This window comes from Odontesthes bonariensis, chromosome 22, assembly GCF_027942865.1.
Source record: "Odontesthes bonariensis isolate fOdoBon6 chromosome 22, fOdoBon6.hap1, whole genome shotgun sequence".
NCBI lineage: Eukaryota > Metazoa > Chordata > Actinopteri > Atheriniformes > Atherinopsidae > Odontesthes > Odontesthes bonariensis.
In genome coordinates, this window is record NC_134527.1 from 12454520 (window position 1) to 12475240 (window position 20721).

At 38.6% G+C, this 20721-nt stretch overlaps 2 protein-coding genes across 2 annotated transcripts; one reads left to right on the forward strand and one right to left on the reverse strand.

Moving 5' to 3' along the window:
- Nucleotides 1-2837: 2837 nt before the first annotated feature.
- Nucleotides 2838-4283, reverse strand: rbp4l (retinol binding protein 4, like). Its single transcript, XM_075455655.1, has 4 exons — nucleotides 4167-4283; nucleotides 3939-4075; nucleotides 3296-3408; nucleotides 2838-3214 (listed from the first exon to the last, which is right to left on the reverse strand). The coding sequence occupies exons 1-4, from the start codon at nucleotides 4281-4283 to the stop codon at nucleotides 2991-2993; spliced, it is 591 nt and encodes a 196-aa protein (XP_075311770.1). The 3' UTR covers nucleotides 2838-2990.
- A 5175-nt stretch (nucleotides 4284-9458) lies between these two features.
- LOC142372434 (rod cGMP-specific 3',5'-cyclic phosphodiesterase subunit beta-like) lies at nucleotides 9459-20169 on the forward strand. The gene is made up of 23 exons (XM_075455333.1): nucleotides 9459-9617; nucleotides 9790-10101; nucleotides 11188-11340; nucleotides 11999-12088; nucleotides 12216-12356; nucleotides 12444-12518; nucleotides 12647-12711; nucleotides 12933-12999; nucleotides 13116-13163; nucleotides 13251-13400; nucleotides 13532-13675; nucleotides 13965-14030; nucleotides 14213-14362; nucleotides 14454-14561; nucleotides 14694-14803; nucleotides 15537-15624; nucleotides 15732-15832; nucleotides 15964-16071; nucleotides 16149-16212; nucleotides 16362-16436; nucleotides 17798-17881; nucleotides 18100-18253; nucleotides 20117-20169. The coding sequence occupies exons 1-23, from the start codon at nucleotides 9459-9461 to the stop codon at nucleotides 20167-20169; spliced, it is 2565 nt and encodes an 854-aa protein (XP_075311448.1).
- The last annotated feature ends 552 nt before the right edge of the window (nucleotides 20170-20721 follow it).

Genomic DNA, 20721 nt, shown 5'->3' on the forward strand with positions numbered 1-20721 from the left:
TATCAAAACGTTAATCTGATGAAGTGTTTAAAACTCTCAGGTTTTATTTCACAATCAAAGAAAAGCACATTCATTTTCAGCTCGTTGTACAACATCATCAGCAGCTATATAATCAAGGAGTGTCTGCTTCTCCTCCAGTCTTTCTCAAATAACAACGATTTCCACAGCCTGCTCGGTTCCTCCGGGCCATGATTGATTGTTTTACTGATGCAACAACACAAAGAATTAGGACCTCCAATAAGAAAGTTTGAGGACTGCGGTTCTGCTGCTTGACTTGTGAACCTTGGGACAGTCATAAGTGCAATCCAGAGATGAGAAAACTCCTCATTTGATCTTTGACCCTGAAGCACCCTCCATGACCCAACAGCTGAATTAGTATAATACGACTAAGAGTTCTTAAACCTCAGACCCCCAATAAGCCCATTACAGCTTATTAGAGCATATTGTGTTGGGTTTGGCTTAATTTTCCAGGGCTCAGAGGGGATTATTCACTTGTACGGTCAAAGTGCAGCATGTTACCACGTTTTCAAGCTTGAACGGATGACACGTTTTGTGTTTGTGTGTGTGCTTTTGAACAGTGCTGGTGGGAATTAATATAACCCCTGTATGTTCGACACAGAGTGTACAATGGTATTGAAAAATAGCAACAGCCAAAAGATTGAATTAAAGAAAAATGTATCGACCATATGATTTCAGAAATATAATCTAAGTTAGTTCTTTAAACAAATTTTTTTTTTAAATTAAAAACCTGTGCTTCATGTCAGTGTTCATTTGTTTTAGAATCATCAATAAATGATAGTTTTAGTGCATGAAAATGGAAAAAAGTGTTTCTATAGCTTTCTCACAAAGACTTCGACAGCATGGTCGTGAGAGAGCATCAGAAAAGTTTTAATGTAACAAATAAATAAAAGCACAACAGCTCCAGTGATTACAAAATAATCACCAACCATGTTTGAATCCCTGTTTAAGTCCTTTCACGTTTTCAAATGTTGCCAGAATATGAACAAAATTCTTTAGAGATGGTTTCTGAAGTTTAGGGATTATCATGATAACTCTGAATGAAATTTACAATAAAAGCAGGAGATATTTTCAAAAAGCCACAATCCCTCTTGGATAATATACAGTGGACAGAGAAAACCAGAGTAAGAGTAGAGTAAATGTAAATGTAGTGCATCTGTTTGTTTATAGGAGAAGAAATGAAGGCCATGTGAAAAAAAAAAAAAGTATAATTGAGGAGGCTTTTTCTTACTATGAGGCCTCTTAGCTGCCTCTGGGACAGGGGGCCTTATATGTATCTGGACTGGTCTCACTCCACAGTGTCACATACATCTGTTGAAGTAGGACCTCATGGCACCACTTTCGAATGCAGATGGTAGTGTTTAGTGTCAGACTTTAACATGTAAGTAAACATAATGAAGCAGTGTTATTCCACATCATTATTTGAAATGTTGGATTAACATGACAAAGCTGTGTATTCTAACCCTGATGACAATATTTTCCTGAACCTAACAAAGAAGTTTTAGTATCTGAAGTAAAAGAAACTGCAAGAGAACTGCAAATAATTCTAAAGCACTTACAGAAAGAAAACAATGTCCTGGGAGGGTTTTAAACTTGAGTGTCGTATTTGCTCCTGTGATCTCCTCAGAAACCTGTTGCTCGTTCATCAGTAAGGCAAGGCAAGTTTATTTGTATAGCACAATTCAACAAAAAGGTGATTCAAAGTGCTTTACAGAGACATTAAAACAGTAGAAATAAAAAGCATTATTTAAATTTTAAACTGTAGATAACTATAGATAAAATAAGATAAAATCAGTAGTTAAAATGTGATTAAGTTTTGAAACTCAAGCGTCAGATGGGTTTATTAGGCTACAACAGCACTAACGGAACACTAACGCTGTTTGTGCTTTGTTTGGCTGATAAATGCATTGATGTCACTGGAAAAGATCCTAAAGACAGGATATGTTGCTCTAAAATCTAAATAAACTTTTCTGCATTTATGCGGCCTTACTAGAAGTGTGAATGAAATGCAGCCCCATAAAATCACAGAATCTGGCTTTTGAACTTACTGCTGATGACCGTCTGGATGGCTTTTTTAATCTTTGGTCACATTTTGGGCAAATTGCCTCTATTTGTTTCCGAAGGAAAGAAATGTCTTGGATACTGATTGTTTTGACCAAAAAAACATAAGGCCTCTTTCGTACAAAAAGTTGTAAGTTGCATTTGTGAATATAATTCTATTGTAGTGCTTGACAAAATTTTAGGAGGACAGTCTCACTCTGCACTGTGGATAGAGAAAAATACAGATAAATACAAATCTTTCTTTGGGGAACAGTGTTTTCACTGTTCAAGGATTTTCTCACCCTTTTGTTGGCAAACTGACGCCTCTATGCCTATCTTTGTCCCTAAAAAACTCAGCCTTCCATAGATACTGCTTTTCCACCTAGTCATAATTAACATTTCACAGATTTGTTTGTTCTTTTCCTTACTTGATTTGGAGCTGTATTATCAGACAACAAGGTTTAGGATGAATTTGTTGTTTATTTCCACTGTTGGCATTTATTTTGAGATTTTCTATCCCAATAATTGCTGCAGTAAATTTTCATTTCTAATTTAGTTTTAAATACAATTTCTGAGGAGCACAAAGAAGGACATTTTTCAGACATATTTGTTTAGAAAAAAAACAACTTTATTTTGATTTTCACATTCACCCACAAGTCCACTGCAACAGTAACATTTTCCTTCGACAGACAGATCAGTACGTATCAGTGAAGCAGGTGGTCATGGGTAAATTTAAAAAAAAAATTACAGATGAAGATGATTTTTCAACGCCTCTGCTTTGTTTTATCTTCCTCTGTCAATCTCTCTACATTTTTCACCTCTATTCCTCAAACAGATTCACTTTCTCTCTCACACTCATGCAATCTCTCACTCTCCCTCTTCTTACAGCCAGCTGGCACTCACTCCCGCTCTCCATTTCCCTCTCTTTCTGTTTAGCAGGCTCCAGACTGCAGCACGGGCTGGAACTGTCCGGCCATGCAGATTTCCTCCTGTTTCTCACGAACGAGGCGCTGGATGGCGGGGGGCAGGCCCCTGGGGTTCCTGGAGAAAATAAGGGCATAGCCGTCCTCACAGCTGCCATCATCTTTCACGGTGCGGCAGGCGTAGGTGATGGCGTAGTTGTCATAGTCGGTGTCGATCACCCAGTAGTTGTCACCTGGTTGGACAGAAATGGAGAGCATGAGGAGGAATGGAGGGCTAAAGCATGTGTATGAGGGGGAATGTGTGTTAAATGTACCTCCACTTGAGAGGTAGCTGGCCAGACCCTGGTAGTTCATGAACATCTTGCCAGGAGTGGTGGGGTCAGGAATAGAGTACTGAGCGGCCATGTCAGCACAGACAACCCAGAAGCTGCGGAAAGATGGTACAAAGTGAAAAACGTGAGACAACAATTGTGAAAAGGTTTGTTACTACCAAATTCACTTTTATAGGCAGTTACAGGTTATTCTCAGAGTGTATTCCACAGAAATTCTTACATTATGCAACGGGGACAAGGCCACGATTACTGAAATCTGCAGCAGTTCTTTTGCTTGTTTCTAAAAGTACATTGAAACCCACATTCTTGTGTCAAACGCCTCCTCTCCATCCTGGATTTCTTCCTAATCCTTCATAATCCTAAAAAAACTTGGCTTGTAGCTAATGCTGTTCAGAATGTGAAAGCTGCACATGTTTTTAAACCTCTAGGGAGACCATGGACCTGCGCACCTTTGTGAAATTATGATTTAGGAAAGTATGTATCTGAGTTTCCTAAATCAGCTTGTTTGTGTATACAATGCCCTTCATCCTCAAGCAACGTTAGAAGAGGGGTGAGGGCCGCTTTGTGGAGGATTTACAGCTATTACTGTGAGTGCTAAAAATCTCATGCTGGCTTCCTCTCTTACCCAAACAGAGTGACACGTCCCTTGGAGGAGGCTGTCATAGAGCCATCATCGTCAATGGTATACTCTGCTGAGATGTTGTCCTGCAGGAACAGCCCCTCTGGGTCTTTCTTCTGCAGTGCATACCACTTCCCTGCATACTACGGCAAAAAGGAAAGGAAAGGAAGATGCCCTATGAAGTCGTTTTTTCAACACACATGCACCATACCTGTGCTGTTTAAATTTACTCACCCTTTTGGGGTCAAAGTCTTGTTTGACTGAGAAGCTGTCAACGACACAGGAGGCGGACAGACAGTGCTCTACACAGGACACGAAGACCAGCAGCAGGGCCAGCTTGGAGGATCCCATTCTGTAATGAACCAGAGGATCAGTTCTAATATGATGCTGAATTCAAATTTAAACATGTCAGTTTGATTAATTAAAAATCAAAATGAGCATTTTTGGGCCTTATTTCTCGTTCATGACTATACATACTATAGATATACCACCAATATATTGTACAGTTTAAAACAAGATGTGTTATGTTAGATCTTCAGTTCTGTTAGAGCAATGCAATGTTATTTCCACTTCATACAGTATTGTCATCATAGAGTCTGTCATTTCAACAGTTATAGCTAACAGAACAGAAGAAAAAAACTATTTTCTACCCATTGCTGCTGACAAAATGATAACAATGTCATAAAAACAGATGAATCTTCTTACCTGTTTGGGGTCAAAGTAGCAACAGTGCTTAAAATCAAAGTTCTGTGTGTGGTTATCCACCAGATTGGGTCTTGTATGGAAGGCTGTCTTTATATATGTGCACAACAGACAAGCTTGTTGCTGATTTTCATTGTTTGGAACTAAATAAGGTGCTTAAATCTAGAAGTAATCTTGTTGGGAAAAAATCCTTACCGTAATCTGGCTTCTCTGTTCAAACCCGCCCAAGACTTACTATAAAAACAATTAGACCTTTATGCAACTAGCTGGAAGCACAGTAAAACAGGCACATGTATACCTGAGCTGACAAATAAACAGTTTTCAAGCATGTGCAAAGAGCAAACTATGTAAAACTATGTTGTTTGTTTTTTGTTCCTAAAAGTGTGTGAAGGAAAAGACCCGAAGGAAGACTCATTCTAGGGAAGCCGGGGCAAGAATTAAAACAAAAAGTTTGATCAAAAAACAAAGGCTGCTACAGTGGCTGGGAGTCCAGAAACATAAATAAAAAGTCCAAAGCAAGATGACCCACAACAGAAACTAAACATGGAGTTTATATACTGAGGGGGGTAATGAGAGATGCAGGTTTGGTAATTAGAAACTTTTGTGGGGAGAGTGGAAGCGAGACTTACAGAGAACAGGAACAGACTCTGGAAATAAAACAAGACCATGATACCAATATTTTCTGAATAAAACCTAACAGAAATCTTAGACCTTGACATACTGATAGACTATTGAAGTGCTAATGATGACAAATACACAAAAAAAAACAAAATACACAAAAATGTACCTTTAGTCCAATCCATGGCGTAGATACAGAATGCTATTTAAAACAATGGAAGCAGACTGTCTTTTAGCTGACTAAACCGACTGGCAAAAAGACAAGAATTAATCAAACAAACCAAGGTTTATTCGGCCATGGGAAGCATTTCCTGCCAGAGGCCATTAGGGTAACATCTGACACTAAAAACCACAAGTCGCAAGTTTATGGAAAAAGAGTAATATTGATATGAATGAGATGATCAGCTTACTTCATTTTGAAACTCTCCCAAGCATTTCTTATCTGCAAGACCAAAGGTTGTTCATTTTGGCTTCATTGTTGTGCATCAAATAAACATTCAAGTTATGGATGATTGTCTGGTTTGATTTACACAAAATATTCTTGGGTTTCGTTAGCAACAGAGATGTCATTGAACTTGCAAAACCCCCAATTGCAGATCTCCAAAATTTGGACAGGAAAACAGGAACTTACAGAATTAATGACAGGGAAAGTAACAGCTTAGACCCGAGGAAGTTTGAGGGTATGGGTGTACAGTATCATTAGCTGGGAGAGTAAACAGATTTGGACTACCTAATAATGTTTTCTTTTGGTTGAGCAACCATGGTGTAATCCTTTAAGACGCAGGCTGTAAACACACCCAAATAATACAGTTAGATAATTAAATAAATAAGAGTATTTCCTATGCGGACCTCATTGCTAGCAAAACAGCGTAGTTATAACAAAGGAGATTCTGAAGCATTCAGCAGCAAAGGAGCTGTGTCCACCAACCAGCATGCACACATTTACTCATGCAATTACACAATGACACGTGCATGTGATCTCTCTTCACCCTGATTATTTTGTGTTACTATCATTATATATTATTTACAATATATATCTTAAGTCATGTACTTCTAAGACTTTTGACTGTGTCCTGTTTGTGGTTGTACGTTTCCCCTCCATCACTTTTTTTTTTTTTTTTTTTACTATTTAAAGTTCTTATATCCGTCGTGCGCTCATAAGTAAGGTCAGCAGTGTACACTACCCCTACGCAGATAGGGTAAACATTCTCAGCAGTGAGGATTCAGACAGACAAGTCCATGGAGACAACTGATCTATTTTTTCCACTGACTGTGATGCAGCACAATAATCCTTCTTGCACAGCCTGAAATAGATAATTGACAAAACCGTTTTAAGTGTTTCACTTTCATGTATCTTAAATTTGTAAACTCCTAAATCTATTAATCTAACCTTTTTACTTGAGCTACATTTTAATATGGTTGGTAAGCCTATGTTTTTTTTTTCATATGGCATTCTTCTATTTTGCAGTACTTCTATGCAAAGTGAGTTCAGCCTACGATATTGCACCAGAGTTATAAAACTGGACACAACGAGCACTACTGAACAGAAATACATGACAGACTTACTCTGTGAAAACAAATGTATAATGAAGGCATCCTGTTACTGTAGTATCGTTGTCTATAGGAAAAAGTAAACAATGACAGCTACTGGTGGAATAATACTATCTGTCACCATAACAGAACGATGGTTCATTGTGGATAAAAAGCATAGGTAGGTACTTTGGATACATGTCAGCTGACTGTGTCAATGAGATGCAGAATCCAAACTTTCTAGGCATGTTGTTGAGTTCAAAATAAAGAGATGTCTGAGCTTTTGTGTCACAGCTGGTGTGACAGTCTCAAGTGTATAAGGCTATGAGCCGTATCTTTGCATTTGTGGATGTAGGGACGGAATCGATTTCATGGAAAGATGGCTTTCTTGTTAGGACAGGACAGGACAATCAGTAATCTCACAACAGGATTCAGCTGGTTTCTGATTTCTTAAGACACAAGTGTGACATCATTATCATAAAAACATAAGTGTTCAGTGACCTTTCATACCATATGAATGGGGGCATTGTCATCCTGGAAGAGACCACTAAAAAAGACCACTCTGAGCAGCTCTCATTAGCAGTGACTCCTCTCTCTAAACGGACAAATGGAGCCAAACCATGCCGGCAAAGTAGCCCTTACAGCATAAAATCCCCTTACTTTAGGGAATCGGGGATTCAGGTTTTTCCTTTAATTTGTCATTATTTGTGTTTAAGTATAAAAGGCCTTAAATGCCCTCTAAATGGTGATGATTAAGAGAAGATTGGGAAGCCAGGGAACTCTACTTTTTAACAATTACTTTCAAACAGATATTTAGAGTATCAAAAAGTCTTGAAAAGGCCTTTTCAAGACTTTACTGTGCACCCAAAGAAAAGTAGTGTCCAAGGCCTTTTCCAAGACTTTCAGCACAAATGTATGGTTCTGCTGCCACCCTCTGGTTGTTGTCAGCATTGCTCTAGTTAGGAACAATTTCATATCTGCTCAGCAGTGATAGATAAGAACTAAAGTAAGGCCACAGTTGTTCTTGTCATTGACAAATTCAAATAAAAAGTTTGTCAACCCGCCTTGTAAATACAGTTACTTACCCATATGAGTAATGACAGGTCTAAATCTAAACCTGATCTAAACCCTCATGAGGTATTGTAAGAATAATGATGACCCAATAAGCTTGTTTCTTTTAAAACCTGCACAATTTCAATTTTGTTAATCTTTAAAGGTAAAAATTGAAAAAATGAGTTATGGGTTATCCCCATAATGTGAGTATGCAGCCACGGCACAGGCCAGACTCACTCACACACTCATACACATATTTGGACCTGCTGTAATCTATTATAGTGGAAGCAGATTATCTATGTGACCTTTTGTGAAAGGTATTTATGGAGCCTTTTTATAGACAGGTCCACCTAGCTCTGAATGAAAGGATTAATATTCCTTTGGAGGTGCAGAACATCTCAATATTTTCTCTTTATAGGCTTCATTTAAGATTGCTTATGGAGAAAATCAGAGAGTTAGGATGCTGAGATAATCAGCCAGCATCCTAACTAAATAGGGCTTATGCCAGAGGAAGCCTCATTTAATAAGGACATAAAGAGCTTGTGCCAGCTACACCTGAGAAGCAGAAACAGCACTCTACACACATGGGACATATACTTTGGATCTGATAAGCAAAAGCAATGCATATATATGTAACTCTAAATTAAGTACATTTTACACTTCTGCATATTCTGTTGGTTTATAATCAATTCAGATGAAGTTACCTTGCAAATCTAGCAGAGAATGTGTTGGAAACATGGTAGTCTGTGCAATTTTTACCCATCCCTGTTACAGTAAACAAGAAACGGGCAATTGCTGCACAAAATTTCTTTAACATGGTTCTTTTTACAATTTTTATATACAATTTTGGATCAGTTTGAGGTTCCAGTAATGATAACCTGAACCATATTTTTTTTGGTTTAACTTGTTATATCTTTCATTTCTTGCTGCTTTTTGATCAGATGCTTTGAAATATCAAAGCACACCGAATATTTCATTGTTGGTCTAATTGAAAGGAAAATCGGAGAAAGCCTCTGTAAAGAAACCCAGCAAATCATGTACATTCAAGAAAAATGCTGCATGAAATGTTCTCCTCCGTGTTGGATGGTACAGTGTATATTTCTTACTCAGCACTTGTAGTAGCATCAGATTTTGATATATGCCTTACAGGTACTGAATGTACTGATGCATGGTGAGGGCTGGATCCTTTGGCCCATATATCTATTACTACATGGTCAGCTGATGAGTTTAGCATAGGCAGATCCCTGCTAACCTTCAGCACTATCTGCTGATGACAGAGGGATTGTTTGGATTCAGCTCACTGCCTTCTACTCAGGGTTTTCCCTCTTGCAGTCCACTCATCCTACTAACAGGGGGGGATTATTATTTTTTTTTTACCTGTATTTGAATGTGTCCGACTCTTCTTCCCCCCTCTCCGCATAACACCTGGGTAAGATCTGTTTCTTTCTTTAGGGGGTAAAGTAGAGGAAATAGTAATCCCTTTTATAAGTGTTATTTTGTTTCTAGTTGGAGAAGTTGGAGGTAGCTCTATTAGAGCAGCATCGGACCCAGAGGAAGCTCCTTCACTGAGCTGAAAAGGGAGTAGACAAGGGACATTTGGGGGAAGAGGAGGAAGAAGGAACCATGGGTGTGCAAAAGGAAGATGTGGAAAAGTTCCTTAAAGACAACCCTGCATTTGCTCAAAAGTACTTTGCCAAGAAGATGAACCCTTCTTCCATATCGAAGATTTCAGGACTCCCAGAGAAGCAGGTTGACTTCAGCCAGTTTCAGGAGCTCGGTCAGGTAGATTACATGTTTTTTACTTGTTTATTGGAAACAAAAAACAGAATAAAAATGAGATACTATAAAACAAATTTCTACATCTTCAAAGAGCTTGTTGTAGTTAGAATAATGTAAGTTCAGTTTATCCTATGTGATTCTGAAAAATGGAGTTATAATTGTCTCTTTTTTCAAGGTTGAAGAAAGCCTAATAATGTATGACATGATCAAAGATATGCAAGAGAGCATCAACATGGAAAAAGTGGTCTTCAAGATTCTGAAGAGGCTCTGTGCTCTCATTCACGCTGACCGCTTCAGCTTGTTCATGTACCGGCAGAGGAACGGCATTGGAGAGCTGGCCACAAGGCTCTTCAACGTGGGCATAGATTCAGTGCTGGAGGACTGTGTGGTGCAACCGGACTCTGAGATCGTCTACCCGCTGGACTTGGGAATAGTCGGCAATGTGGCCCTGACCAAGAAGACTATTAATGTGAAAGATGTCAAACAGGTAAAGAGGGGGGAGGGGGCTGGAGGGCTTAAATTTGTCAGTTAGAAATGATGCATCACTGAGAAGTACCGCTAAGCTTAGGATGATGAAGCCTTATCTGTATGGAGTGCTGATATAAAGCATATCTACAGGTACACTTCATAGTGTGACTCCTGATATCACCATCAGGAGCCACTAGTGTTCAACTTTTAAACCCACATCTTCTTTATCACTATCTATTGTAAATAACTGAATATAATATGACAGCTGAGAGGTGGTATGAAATGTTTTTAAGCAATATACAGGCCTCAAGTGAACGAAAAGGCTGAGAGCAGATTCTCAAGGCTGAGAATATAATATTGCAAATGAAAAAGCAATGATAGATCACACATGGAAAAAGGCAACACAGTTAAAGTATGCATGATAACGGAAATATTCATTTCATTTTGGAGACCTTTTTTTATCAGATAAGAAGAATAAGGTGCAGCCTATGAATAATAGATCACATTGCTCCACAATGAGAAGACAAATTAATGATGTGATCTAGTCTTTGCACCAACATGTTGGGTCCCAAAGTCCAAGGTTTAAGACTGGCCAATGAATTTAAGAATTCTGCCCATAAAGCCAAAACCAGATTACTAGGTTATGATAACAGTGAGTTGCATGACCACAATGACTCTGCTTGCATTCATGAGTCCCTATGTGATTTCATATCATGACCAAAGCCTGTTGGTTGTGAACAAGTAGGAGAAGAGTTAGCCTCTCATAGCTACTGTATACTTGACAAAGTGAGGGTGTAAATCCCCTTGTCAGACATAATCCATTTATTTTCAGATCCCATCAGCCTCGCTTTAGCTGTGGATTAGACGCCTCTGGCATTTAGTCAGCAGGAATCTAAATCAGATCATCAGAATATCTAAATTTGTGTCTGTTTGTATTGTAAACAAACCACTGTCATTCTAATAGATACAGACTTGGGACAGTCAAGTTGATTTTCTTTAACAGCCTATTGTACCAATACAGATTGAATAAAAAAACAATAATAATGGTGAATACTTCAATAAGCGGAGGGTTTTCTGATAAGTGCACACTTTCTGGCTTTTTTAGAGTGAGCACTTCAGCTCATTCGTCGATGAACTCACAGATTACCAGACCAAGTGCATCCTGGCTGCGCCCATCCTCAATGGCAAAGACATGGTGGGAGTGATCATGGCTCTGAACAAGACCACAGGACCACATTTCACTGCTGAGGATGAAGACGTGAGTCTCAAGCACACAAGCAGCAATGCACAAAACACACAGAACCGAGGCCTCAAAGTAAAGTCGGCCTGAAACATGGCCAAAATCTGGGCCTCCCTTTGACTAAAAAACTTAAGAAAGTCATATGAAGGCCCTGAATCTTTTTAGTAAGAAAGCATGATGATGGTTAAAAGAAAACTCGAGTGTATCGCTAAACTCAGGGAATCAATGTTTAAAGTAATAGGCTATGACAACCTTTAAGTGGTGGACCAGAGCATGTTCAATAAACATCAGGTCATTAATCCATCATGTCATCTGAGTGATGTATATAGTTCCCCCTGAACTGTAATTACAGTAAGTCTACAGCAAAATGACCCAGAGCAGGTTAGTTATGTAAGATTTAGACAATCAAAACAAAATAACGTCCCATATTCTAACTCATTATCAGGGCCATAGCAAAAACTCTACTTTCTCCAAGGAAATATGATCTAATAACAAAGATGTCCTGTTCACATCAAGCTTATAGTGTAAAAATACATTAAAAATGTGTAAAAATGTACTCTCCTATAGCTGAAATAAAAAATATTCATGTTTACAGAAATGTACATGAAATAATTGAGTTTGAATGTTGTGATGTCAGAGATGTTGTTGTGATGTGTGATGTTTTTTGTCAATTCAGCTCTTCATGAAGTACCTGAAAATTGCCTCTCTGAACTTAAAGATCTTCCATCTGAGTTACCTCCACAACTGTGAGACACGCAAAGGACAGGTACTGTCCTATTCTGTCAAGCTCCATATTTCATACCATGCATTTGAAACAACTACAGAAATTTGGTATTTCTGCATATACACTCAATGAGATATGTGACATGCTGTGTGTGTGCCATGTTTTCCAGCTGCTACTGTGGTCTGCCAACAAGGTTTTTGAAGAGCTGACCGACATTGAGCGACAGTTTCACAAAGCCTTGTATACAGTCCGAGCCTACCTCAACTGTGACCGCTACTCTGTTGGTTTACTGGACATGACAAAGGAAAAGGTAATGTGTCTTTCTGTGTCAATGGCCCCTTTTTGTGCTGGTTATTTAGTACCTTGACTTTAATAACTTGTGTCCACGTCCATGCAGGAGTTCTTTGACATCTGGCCTGTGTTGATGGGAGAGCAGCCACCCTACTCTGGCCCTGTAACTCCTGATGGCAGGGTACATCTTTTTAATTTAATTTTTTTTGCTTTATTATTAGTCCTCTACTTAATGATCCATTCTGTTAGTTTGGCCTCTTCTGGTCTTTCTGATCTCTCTCTAACTTCTTTGTTTTATTCTCTTTGTAGGAGGTAATTTTCTACAAAGTGATTGATTACATCTTACATGGAAAAGAAGAAATTAAAGTCATACCGTAAGCAAAACCTTTGTCATTTCAAAGTTTGCCTAGCTGTGAGTGTTAGTTTGCTTTTTAAAGGCATAGCAAAGCAAATAATAACTCAGTAATTTCCAGAATTAAGAACAATTGTGTATTAAAACTCATTTTTAAAGATATCAATGAATTATGAAAGCACATCATTACAGTTTAGAGACAATCACATCTGCTAACTTTCCTGTTGCTCATCTGTCACACAGCACTCCAACTCCGGATCACTGGGCCTTGAGTAGCGGTCTGCCGACTTACGTTGCTGAGAGTGGTTTTGTGAGTTTCTCATTTATTCATAGGAAAAAACTTCTGAATCACTTAGGAACGCATAGACCACACAGTTACCTGCACATCCTCCAAACTGATCAATGTATTCTCTTTCTGCTCCTCAGATTTGTAACATTATGAATACAGCTGCTGACGAGATGTTCCAGTTTCAGGTGAGATGAAATTGTACAAATCCAGCTGGAGATGAAGCTCCTTCCTGAAGAGCAGCTCAGGGATCTCATGTTGCTTTGTTGTTGCAGAAAGAACCGCTGGACAGCAGTGGCTGGACCATAAAAAATGTTCTCTCACTCCCAATCGTCAACAAGAAAGAAGAGATAGTCGGTGTGGCAACGTTTTACAACAGAAAAGATGGGAAGCCTTTTGACGATCAGGATGAGCAGCTAATGGAGGTAATGTGAAACTACCCAGCAAACAATGATTTGCCAGGCAATTAAAGTTTGGAATAGTTGGTATATGATATACTTAATGTCATGGCTTTTTAAGTCAGAAACTGAGGAACTGTATGTTTTCTGTTTCTTAGGCTTTGACTCAGTTCCTTGGATGGTCAGCTCTGAACACGGACACCTATGACAAGATGAACAAAATTGAGAACCGTAAAGACATCGCTCAGGACATGGTGCTCTACCATGTGAAATGTCGGGATGATGAAATTCAGAATGTTCTGGTCAGTTCTGTACCGATTTAGAGTTATTATTTACACTGGAATATGCAGTAAACAGCCTTAAAAAAGAGGTTTCTAACTTAAATGGGACTGACCTTGATAGACAATGGATAAAGACATTCAATGTCCACCAAAAAAAACGCAGAAATAATCGAGCATACGGCTGGTGAAAGCTCAGTATGAGTGAATTCTGTATGAACATTTTACTGGAGTACCCTTAACTATTATTTGTAGTTGCTCTTTGGTCTGTTCAAGCATTTATTTTAAGAATTTCTTCTCCTGTTTCTTCCAGAACACGAGAGATCTCTATGGCTGTGAGCCCAGGGAGTGTGAAGAAGAGGACCTTCTCGACATCCTGGTAAAGCTGAGAGACGTGTACTTGGGTGTTCATGTACACGTCTTTTGTATTTAGTAGATAAAGCAAATTTGACTAATCCGCAGGATTCTGAGGGTGACACAACAGGTCAGAAGAGGCCATTTACCTGGACCATGAATGTGTGTTAACCCTTTTTTTTCTTTTTTTTTAAATTCCCCTCTTAGAAAAAAAACCTTCCTCCGCTGATCAAGAAATTTGAGATCTATGAGTTCCACTTTGCGGATTCTAACTGCACAGAGATGGAGCTGGTGAAATGCGGGATTCAGATGTATTACGAAATCGGAGTGGTCAAGAAGTTCCAGATCCCTCAAGAGGTAAATGCAGACACACACTAGAGCAGATCCAAGGTGACATTTAATCTTTGAGAAATCAGTTTGAGAAAACAGTTCTCTGCTCTTCACTCAGGTGCTGGTTCGTTTCATGTACTCAGTCAGTAAAGGCTACAGAAAAATCACCTACCACAACTGGCGTCATGGCTTCAACGTGGGACAGACCATGTTTACACTATTAACGGTATTAGTTTGTGCTGTGTGTTAACCTCCATATACAACAGAAGCATTTTAGTCCTTGTTGCAGTCTACCAAAGCTATGAATGTTGTGCATTTTCCTTGTTTGGAACACTTGTGTGTGCCTTTGTGTGCTCAGACAGGGATGCTGAAGCGATACTACACTGACCTGGAGGTAATGGCCATGGTAACTGCAGGGTTCCTGCATGATATTGATCACAGAGGAACAAACAACTTGTACCAGGTCAAGTAAGTGCAAAGGGAACATTTTTATTTCTTCTTAGATAATGAAAAAGTAACTTAAACTTTGCATGTCATACTGTGTACGGGAAGGTCCGTCCTTTTCATAAGTCTCTTATCTTGCTGTGAAATATTACTTTTAATGTATTTGTTGTAGTCTGAATTTGTTTCAAACAGCATTATTTTTTTCTAAGCACAATTACTGAGCAGCTAGGAGATCATACAACATCATGTGTGCCCCATAAGCATCCGCAGAATGATCAAACAAAGCAACTGAACGAAAGGAAGTAATACCTACAGGCTAAAACTTTAAAACCAACTTTATACGATTCAAACTTTCATATACTCGTGAGCGACTCAGAAAATTTGTTTTCACATCAATGTTAGCCTCTTTTCTTAAGAGCTAGGCCTTCAAGCTGGAAAGCCATACTGTGATAACAGAGAGTACTTTAATAAAATGAAAAATGTCCACTCCATCGAATGATGATCCTCAGCAAACTTGAATATTTTGAAAGTGAACTTCAAAGCAGAGGCTTACTTTAAGAAAAAAAGGGCTATAAATGTGGAATTGATTACATTCTGGAAGTGTTAAATATGTCAAATATTACTAAAGAAAAGTCACAAGTTCATATTAATATGACAAGCACTTGTGCCTCAGTCATGCTTACTTACACTGATGAAACTGTAACTGATATAATTGTGATGGTCATCCGATATCTGAGGATTTTTGTCACTCTGACAGATCTGGTAACCCTTTGGCCAAGTTGCACGGTTCTTCCATCATGGAACGGCACCATCTAGAGTTTGGAAAGTTCCTCCTGGCCGATGAGGTGAACAAGATTGCATGAATTAGAAATCAATTCCATCAAATACGGGCATGTCTTTAAAGTCAGTTAATATGATGATGCCCACTTCTCTCCCCTCATTTCATCTGCAGACACTGAATATCTACCAGAATCTTCACAGGCGACAGATAGATCACGTGATTCATCTCACGGACATCGCCATCATCGCTACCGACCTGGCTCTTTATTTCAAGTAAGTGACATTTCTCATTTGATTTATCAGCTGGTTCATGTCATTGTTTAGACTCTACTTGAATGAAGTACAAATATATGAAACATAAGTGGGACAAGAGTAACATTTTTTATGTCCTTGTACCCTCCCAGGAAGAGAACCATGTTCCAAAAAATCGTGGACCTCTCACACACATATGAAGATGAAAAGAAATGGGTGGACTTCATGTCTCTAGAAACAACCAGAAAAGAAATTGTCATGTAAGGACAACACACAGACTCAGAGTGTGTTGATTCTATGCATATCTATGAAACTGGAAATATTTCTACCATTTCAGGGCCATGATGATGACTGCGTGCGACTTGTCTGCCATCACAAAGCCCTGGGAAGTACAGAGCAAGGTGAGATTAGTAAGAATTAGCAAAGCTGGTGTCAATAAGTGTCAATGATTGAATGGATAAATGTGTGGAAATGAGTTTTCAGGTTGTTTGTTAGCATGTGCATTTGTTTGTGAACTGGTTCTGAAAAGATAACTGTGTGCATTTTTCAGGTTGCCTTGTCTGTGGCGGCAGAGTTTTGGGAACAGGGTGATTTGGAAAGGACAGTTCTAGAACAACAACCCATTGTAAGTTAGCAAGTTGGGATGAATGCGAATTGGTTTGAAGCATGTCTGCAGATACGTTTCACATGTCCTGAATGACATTTTTATGTGTTATGATAAAACAACAAAGCAAAAAATGGGAAGATTTTACATATCAGAACATGCTAAAAAATCATCTGGTCCTCATCAGATATTGAAATTAGGTAAATATACCTTAAGCACAGGACATATTACACTGTATCATTATTTTTCTAACAATGCAGAAGCAGTGAGTAATAAAACCAAGTAAAAACTTACAGCTACCAGATCAATTAAAAAGGCATGTAGCAGCAGGTGCCGCTAATCAAATGCACTAGATCAATAAACATCATAAAGTATAAACACCTCAAAAAAGGCAGACATTTTCGCAGTTTACTGGTCTGGAGTGTATTAACACAATGCCATGGTGGAAAGACATCAGCAATTATCTTACATAAGAATTTTGTGTTGCCCATTAAGCTGAGAAGAGATATAAAGCCATTTACAAACAATTTCAAAGCCATCGTTCTACAATGAGAAAGATTTTTCACATGCAGAAAACAATCGAGTCAGTTGGCAATCTTCCCAGGAGTGAACATCCCAGCAAGTTCACCTTTGTGTAATGCTCAGAGAAGTTGTGAAAAAGTATCTGAAAAGAACACGGCAGCTGCATCTGAACAAACCACAAGATTTCTGCAACAGTGTCCTTTGGACAGACGAGACCAAATTGGACATTTTTTATCATACTGGACACCTTGAAGTCACTGAGTCGACCATAAAGTATTCTAGAGTGTGAAATTGGAACATGCAATAGGGTAATGATCCCAACTGAAGCAGCATGCTAACAACAGAATGGCTGAAGATACACCTTAAAAGATCTGTGCATTAATGAATGCCTGTAAATCTCAATAAAATGGGGCAACGTTGTGAAGAAAAACAGGACAAAATTCCTCCACAACAATGTGAGAAACTGACGACATTATACAGAAAACAATCATTTCAAATTCTTGCCGCGAAAAATGGTTCTATAACCCATTCAGTCTTGGGCTGTACTTCATTTTTCATAAACTTCTTTTGCATTTTGGCTTTGTTTTTGTAAAATAAATTATGACAGTCATATGTGATGCATTGTTCTTTTTACCTAACGATAAAACCTAGTAAGGAGCAAATGATTTTTAATTTTATCCCGATGTGTAAAACATCAGAATGACCGTAGAACTTATTCATCCTCTTACAAACAACAACAAAAAAACAGACTATTGCCAAATGAGAGCTTTGTAAATTAATCTAAAGTAATCATACAAAATATCTGTTAAATCCAAGTTAGATATTGACCAGCTATGATTTAATTCTGCCCTTGTCACCAGCCCATGATGGATAGGAACAAGGCGGCAGAACTTCCAAAGCTACAGTGTGGTTTCATTGACTTTGTCTGCACCTTTGTCTACAAGGTAATTTTTGTTTTGCATCTTCACTCACATCCTAAACCAGCGTGTTTCCTTTCTGTCTTTATCAAGTTTCTTTGTGAGATTATTTCTCAACCCCTTTTGTGCAAAGTGGTTCGCTAAAAGTCACTTATGTATTCTGTCATTTATTTCAGCTGCAGCATCATCAGGTGCAAAGCTTTGTACTTGTTCTCATCTTTCTTTGTTTGCCTCTTTCTTCTCAGGAGTTTTCTCGCTTCCACCCCCAAATCCAGCCTATGCTGGATGGCATCCTTAACAACAGGAAGGAGTGGAATGCTAAAAAAGAGGAGTATGAGGCTAAACTCAAAGTCATAGAGGATGAGAAGGCTGCGAAAGAAGCTGCGGTAGCAGCCAAAGGTACAGTGATTCTTTAAAATGACCACTCCTTCCCCAACAGTTACTGTCAATGCCTGGTGATTTGAATCATCAGGTGTGACTCACTGTGGAAGAACACTGAACCAAAAACACTGACATTGTGTTACCTGTTTGGTTACTGGTTTTACACTCATTATAGCAATATTGAGGTATTAATTAATTAATTAATTAATTAATCCCAGGATAATAAAAGGCTGGGTGCTGTAAGTTATAAAATCACCTTGTAACTTCCTGTCAGTCGTCATGACTGCAGCTGGTAGTTTTAAGGTGGCAACATAAAACAAATAAGTTTGACAGCAATCTTTGGAGTCACCATTGGTGCAATGAGAGAGACCAATGAGTTCAGTCCAAAGTTGAAAAAGATTTTAGATTTACACAAGTTAGGCCGATATGTCTTGGGTCATTTCTAAACAGGTAAATGTAAAGCTCTGCTTCAAAGTTTGCATCTGAAAATACGGTCAAACAAAAAGGCCTTCCCGAGGAACTTCTACATTCAGATGAGACAAAGATTGGGCCACAATGAACAGAGCTTTGTTTGGAAGAGTAACAGTGGGAACACTGTACAAGCTTTAAATCACAGTGGTTGTAGCATATTGTTTGCAGCCAATAGAACTGGGATATTGCACAAAGTGTATGGAATAATGACGAAGGAGGACTGCCCTAAATTGGCATTCATCTTGGTCATGAAACAAACAAAGCAGGCTAACAGTATGCTTTTAGAAAATCATGAAAATCATGACCTTAATCTTTCGGAAAAGATGTGATCTATGCTTTGGAACCAAACAATTATTTTTTTACTTTTACCGATTGTGCCACAAATACAGGTCAACTATACATCCCATTTCTGCCAGAAGCTTTTTGATGCCAACCAAAAGAATCTGGTCAAAGTCCAACTGCTAAAGGTCATCAAACTAAATATGAGAAGCGTACAGTTTTGATTCTGTATCCATTTCACCATACATTACCTTGACATCAATATCCAAGATGAATGGAATGTATGTAAACTTACATTGAAATTAGCGACACCAGAAAAACTAATCAGGAACACCGATATTCTTAAAAAGGAGTGTTCACCCCCCCTTTGTTCCCCCAAAAATTACATCAGCACAGCATCTTTTACAAAAAAATCTCAATACATGTGAAAAGATACATACAGTGGAACTGTAGCATGGCAGGACACGTGCCCTGAGCAGCATAGTGTGCATGCAGGACTGACAGGTGAGTTCATTAACAGTTTCCTGCCCCTCAATGTACAGTCACATGCAACAAGTTATCCTAGACATATAAAAATTCTAAAGCCATTCTTCAACTAAAAGCAGCTCCCTATCTGACTGTGACTGGTACAAAATTGGTGACATTGACATCACATTTTGTGTTATTTTAAGTAGCAGTGTATACTATAATGCTTTCTGATGCCTCAGTTTCTTAATATAATTGGTGAGTAACTGCAAATTTATGTGCAAACATGCAAAAAGTCCTGTTTGCAAGGTTAGCACCAGCGATATCTTGGCTACATCTATCTCTGCAATGTGGCCAAAGAGGACATTGGTGCATATTCGTAACGTCGAATAAAGGAGAAAGCGGTGCGAAATCTGACGTTGCAACCCTTTTATGTTTGTTTTTTTTTAGACCACAATCAAAGTTACAGTTGGACAGGCTGAAACTCTTAACCCTAAAAAGTTCAGTTTCCGTTACTTAAAATGTTATATGTAGTCAAAAGGCTCAAACACATAGAAAAAGTTATCATATTAATTATTAGTTATCATATTAGTTATCGTCACTGAGAAATGTTCCTCATTCAACAACATACTGACCCTTTAATATATTGTATTATTTCTCCAATAGCTGCTACAAACAACCCCGGTGGTGGAGGATCCAAGACCTGCTCCATGTGCTAAAACACCTGTGTAAGTTGTGAGAGCGTGAGTAGACGCTCATCATGGACCAACTTCAGAATTATCTGAGAACCACAGCCAACATATCAGACTGATCGCCAAGGAAAACAACTTCATAAAGTCAGGAACGTGGATACGTGAATGTAAAGCGCTGTAGAGGTTAGAAAGAAACACCGGTTCCGATTAGAAAAGACAAACCTGAACAAAGAGAGATGTGTGCTAAGAAGAGCTGTTTTTTTTTTTTTAAAGAAATGCTGACCACGTGAGCTAAAATTTGACTTTTTGAACAAGGCAGGAGATCACCGAGGAACAGCAAAAGCAGCCCAGACGATCAGATGCTTGTATGAAAGGCACATCTGTCGATCTCTGGCTGAACATGTATTTGGATTTAAATGGAATCAACGGTGAAAATGATTTTGGTATTTCAGGTTTGTCTTATTCTAACAACAGTTTCCCTATCTTTTGATTATCAACATTTGTTGGGGTGGGAGAGTGTATTGCGTGAATGTGTTTCTTTGTGAGACAGGCATCTTTAATGTGCACATGTCGACAATC